The sequence below is a fragment of the Hylobates moloch genome, unplaced genomic scaffold (assembly GCF_009828535.3).
Source record: "Hylobates moloch isolate HMO894 unplaced genomic scaffold, HMol_V3 SCAFFOLD_4926, whole genome shotgun sequence".
Lineage (NCBI taxonomy): Eukaryota > Metazoa > Chordata > Mammalia > Primates > Hylobatidae > Hylobates > Hylobates moloch.
In genome coordinates this window covers 1-5,081 of record NW_026657201.1, presented here as the reverse complement: position 1 = coordinate 5,081, position 5,081 = coordinate 1, and the positions used below count along the sequence as shown (strand labels likewise).

At 63.1% G+C, this 5,081-nt stretch overlaps 1 protein-coding gene across 1 annotated transcript; it reads right to left on the bottom strand.

Moving 5' to 3' along the window:
* Nucleotides 1-618: 618 nt before the first annotated feature.
* On the bottom strand, nucleotides 619-5,077 carry LOC116465396 (beta-lactoglobulin-1-like; the record flags this gene model as incomplete). Its single annotated transcript, XM_032148481.2, has 6 exons — nucleotides 619-700; nucleotides 982-1,086; nucleotides 1,980-2,084; nucleotides 3,392-3,489; nucleotides 4,127-4,266; nucleotides 5,060-5,077. Coding segments are annotated over 6 exons (483 nt in total), but the record flags the coding sequence as incomplete, so codon positions are not given.
* Nucleotides 5,078-5,081: the final 4 nt, after the last annotated feature.

Sequence of the window (5,081 nt, the reverse complement as noted above, 5' to 3'; positions counted from 1 at the left end):
CCCCCAGCCCCCGAGTCCCCCAGCCCCCAAGCCTGCCCTCAGCTGCATCCCCACGCGCCAGCCAGCACAGAGTCAGGGGACGGGGTTATTTATTGCTCAAAGAGGGACAGCTTAGGACAGGAGACCCCAGGCCGAGGCCCAGGAGGTCCCAGGGTCCCAGGAAACGCGCCTTGGTCTTCAGCCTCCTCGTCCCTCCCAGGAAGGCAACATCCTCTCCGTCCACACAGGGGCCAAGGCTCTGGGACCTGATGTGCACAAAGGGGGTCCCCTGTGACTCTAGGACCCTGCAGGGCACGGGGCATCCCCTCCCAGGCTGGGGGTGAGGGACCCCTGCTTGTGTGAGGGGGAGCCCCCACCTCACCCCCAGCCGCAGGCCAGAGGGGCTTGTGATCCCAGGCCCACCTTCCCCTGAGCCCCCCACCCTCACTCACCCCCACCCTGGAGGGGAAGGCCTCATCCTGTGCCCAGGACACAGGAAATGGCATCTGGAGTGGCCAAACCCAGAGACGCGGGCACGTGGCCAGCTGGGCTTTTCCAGAGGCCCCAGGATTCCAGCCCATCGCTCAGGGTCAGCCCTGGGGAATGGACACAGTGGGGTCTGTTCCAGGGGCCCAGAGAGGCGACCTCAGGCTACAGGCAGGGTTGGTACATTACCCAGGAGGCAGGACAGAGCAGGAGTTCATCTAGACACGGCACTGTTCTGTGGGAGGAGAGGGGGCAGTGGGGGCATCAGTGGGAGGGGACACTTAGCTGGGGACACAGCAGCCCCAGAGCCAGAGGTTGGGGGATGACGGGAGGGGGATGGGACCCCACCTCAGGGTGCCTCTGCATCCCCAGGGGAGCCCTGGGGAGAACATGGGAGGGGCCAATGAGGAGTGACAGGTGCTGCCCTGAGTCCTACAGGGCCAGCGGGGGGCTTGGGCTGGGACCGTGGTGGTTTCTCCTCCAGTGGAGGCTGGGCCTGTCCTGGGCGGAGCTCACCTTCCGCCTGGGTCATGTCCAGGAAGATCCGCATGTGCACGGGCAGTGTCCGGAGAAAGCTGATGAATTCCTCCATGACCTTGTCGTCCGCCTCCAGGGTCCTGGCTGTGGGGGACGCTGGCTCAGTCCTGGGCCCTGGGAGCTCCAAGGACCCTGCCTGGGGAGGGAGGGCACGGAAGGAGGCCCTGGTGCCCTGAGGCTGGGCAGAGTTTGGTCTGGAGCAGGTTCTCAGACTGGTCTCCAGGGTTTGGCCACCGGGCCTGCAGGCTCCCTGTCCCCAGGCCCTGCTCCTTGGCTGGGCCCACTCCACCTCTGCCCTAGGCAGTGCTGGGGCCCACAGAGCTCAGGATGGCGTCTACAGGGTCATGGGAGGAGAGCACAGTGCCCGCCTCCCCTGCTATGTCGGGCTGCCCTCCCGCAGCCCAGGACGGCTGATTTATAAAGCAGGGGGCATCTCCACAGCCCAAAGCCAATGGTCCATTTAGGGGCCCTGGGAACTCCCAACAGTACTGCTGGTGTGACATGAAAAATGTCACCTTATATTCGTTTTCCAAACATGATTGTTTGAAAGATATTTTAGTATCTGACTTCTTATTTGGCAAAATTATTGAAAATCTCCATTAAGAAAGGCTGTTGGATTTATAGCCACCTGTCGGCCACACAGAGATGGTCAAAGTCACCCGCCCTTGCAGCTGACCTGCAGGGACACCTCCTTCCCGGTGTCCACAGTGGCCTCTGCGGTCCTTGGGGTCTGTGTCTGTCTCTCAAGTCCCTGTGTGCAACACTCCCCTTGTTTCTGATGCAACACTAGGACCCCCTCCCCCTCCTCCCTCTTCCATGGGGCTCCTGGGCTCCTCGGGAAGGCAATCCCAGGGGCCGGGGCGGGGGCCGAGGTAACGACTCCCTCACAGGCCCGCCTTCCATTCACGTGAGGACCGAACTGAACGTCTCATTCTGTGTCCATTTCCCACGGGAACCCCGGGGACTCGGGCGCGCACCCAGATACTGGCAGGCCAGGTTCTGCCTGGGGGTGCTTTCCAGGCAGAGGAACAAATATTCGCTGCTGTCAGTGTTGAACAGGAAGATCCTGTTCTCATCCAGATCTGGAAGAGAACAAGACAGGAGCGGAAATGAATTCTGGGCGCTTTGCTGCAGGGGGAAGGGGAGTGCTGGTCGGTCTCCTGTGGTCCAGCTGGACTTTCCGTGAGGGACGCGTCCACCCCGGTGCCCAGCGCCTCCCTCCCATTTATCTCCCACCACACTCCAGGCCGTGCTCAGCTGCCCCACAGCAGGCCGCCCTTGGGAGCTTCCTTTGGGGCCAGTGTCCCCTGTATCCCAGCATGGTGTGACTTTCCCATCAGAGAGCTCCGGCAGGGCTCACAAGTAACGCCAAGGCGTGAATGGGGCTGGGAGAGGCCTGGCTGTTAACTGTGACCCTCCACGGAGACGCACACTGTCCCCTGGCTCAGGATTCCCTCCCTCATGATCACACCCAGACGACCACCTGGGTGAGCCGCCCTCAACACTGTGGCCCAGTGAGGCTAAGAAACGGGGTCTCTACTCTGATGGGGGTGAGACCGACACCCAGCCGTGGCAGCAAATATGAGTCCTGTGAGTCACCACCACATGCCAGGGCGGCGGGGAAGTGGAGACCCTCGGATTGGGGCCGAGTGAGGTGGGCTCTGCCGACTTAGCCCAGTGGCACCACCAGGGCCCAGCTGTGTCACCCGGGTGGCTTATATGGAAAATGCCAACGTCCCCACCCAGCTGCAAGCAGGGGATGCCGGAGACCCCGGGCGGTGCTCTGGCACAGGTGTCCCTTCAAGGTGCCTCAGTGACTGCGGTGTGCAGCCGTGGCGGAAGTCACATGGAGGGGAGAGTGGGGGTACCGGAAGGCAGGACGTGGCTCCTGGGGGGGTTCCCTGCTCCAGGCTGGGGAGGGGAGGCCTGGTGAGAAACAGCCCTCATGGCTCTCTGGCATTTCGGATGTAGCGATGAACGAATACTGAATCAAGGAGATGCAGCCTCCGATCCAGTGGTCACAGGGGCCCTGACGCTCAGCAGAGGGCTGGTGCAGTGGAGTCGGGAGTCATGGGGTCCCTGACTCTCAGCAGAGGGCTGGTGCAGTGGAGTCGGGGGCCATGTGGAGGGTGCAGGGAGGGTGGGGACAGGCTGCTGGCTGAGGGGTCACTGCTGCTGCCTGAGCTCAGCCCAGGCGACCTGGCGTCACTGCAGGGAGTGAGATCAGCCCAGAGGGGACCCAGAGGCGGCGCTGCTCCCTGCCGCTGCCGTCACCATCGTGGCCTGCCCGTGCCTTAGTACAGCCAGGCCAGAGGCCAGGCCCCGCTGTCCCATCCCTCGGGAACCTGGCCGGGGTCCCCGAGCTGCCTGGGCCGTGGCCGGCACTTACAGTTGATCTGGAACTCGGTGGGGTTTTCGGTTTTCTCTGCAATTATCTTCTCCTCAGCACATTGGTTGCTCTCCCTGAAAGGGCTTTGATTCTGTGACCTGTGTGCACAAATGCTGCGGTAGCCAAACTCCAGCCCTGGAGAGGGGGGCAGGGGCCAGACTCCGCGGACTGAGGAGAGAGGGGCTTCCAGGCCACAAGTGCTGGTCACCAGGACAAACGCTGCTCTCAGGAAACCCCTAACATGTGGCCCGGGACCAGGCAGGAGAGGCCAGAGGGAGCCAGGGAGCGCCCTGGGCCCCTGAGGTCAGGAACCATGACCGTGGGCAGCAGTGGTCCTGGGGTTCATGCAGCAATCGCGGGGTTCATGTCCTCATCTCCCCCAGCCCGTGGCTACGGGGCAGGCAATCATCACAGGAACTGCCTGGTCCCAGGAGACCACAGACCGCAGCAGCCCAGCCTGGTCTCCACACTGGCCTTCTCCGCAGACTGACCCAGGCTGCCTTGTGTGGCCAGGTTGGCCCAGAGCCCTTGGGCAGGGGCTCTGAAGGGACAGGCTACCTCCTGAGCGTCATTCCCCACCCCACTTGGCACCTTGGAGGGTCCACAGTGAAGCCCCTGGACCATCAGGAAACGCCTGGGGCTGACCCTGGCTCTGCCCACCCCCACGCAGTCCTGGACCCCGGCTGTGGGAGAGTGAACCCCCGCCAGCCACAACCCCGATGACGAGGAACCCACCGTTTGCGCAGGGCGATCTCCAGGTTGCCCTCGGGGGTGGGCTGCAGCGAGCTGATGTAGATCCTCAGAGGGGCCTCCTTCGTCTCCAGGAGGGAGAAGTCGCTGGCTGCCATGGCCATGGAGTGCCAAGTCCCTGCCAACTGAGGGGGCCTTGAGCTGCACGGAGGTCCCCAGCCCACCATGGCTCTCGTCCCCCGTGCAGGTGAGGCTGAGTCCCACCTGTCCCCAGCTCCCTGAGGCCGGTGCAGGAGTTGGACTGGACTCATCAGGCTGCTGCGTGGTCCGGATGCCAGAGGGGGCCTCACCCAGCCCTGGACCCGACCCTGCTGCCCCAGAAATGTTCCAGCTAAACTCACTGGAGCCCATCAAAGCACCTGGCAGAGCCCATCGCCTTGTGTCAGGGGAATATTTGGATCCTGGGGAGCCATGTGGTTGGGGCTGGAGGAAGGCTGGGGGACAGAGAGGCCCTGCTAGGGGCTGAATTGTGCCCCCAAGATTCATATGTTGAAGTCCTGACCGCAGCACCTCCAAATGTGAGCTAGGATGGTTTAGGAAGTGACGAAGTTAAACCGAGGCCATGAGGGTGGCCCTGACCCGGTCTGATAGGGGTCCTTAGAGGAGGAGATTAGGACACGGACACCCGGAGGGACGGCCCTGTGAGGACACAGTGGCAAGACGGCATCTACAAGGCAAGGAGAGGAGCCTGGAGGAGAACCAGTCCTGCCGACATCTTGATCTCGCGCTTCCAGCCTCCAGGACTGTGGGAATCGGCTCTGTTGTTCGAGGCCAGCCCTGGGAAGCTCACAGGGGCCCTAACAGCACAGCCTCCTCTGTTGACCTTCAGCCTTCTAGATCCTGGGCTTCCCGCCTTCCCACAGCCCCCACCCGCCCCAGGCCCCCCACGGTAGAGCACCCGCTCCCCCAGCCTCAAACCTTTGGGAGCTCCACGTCCTGC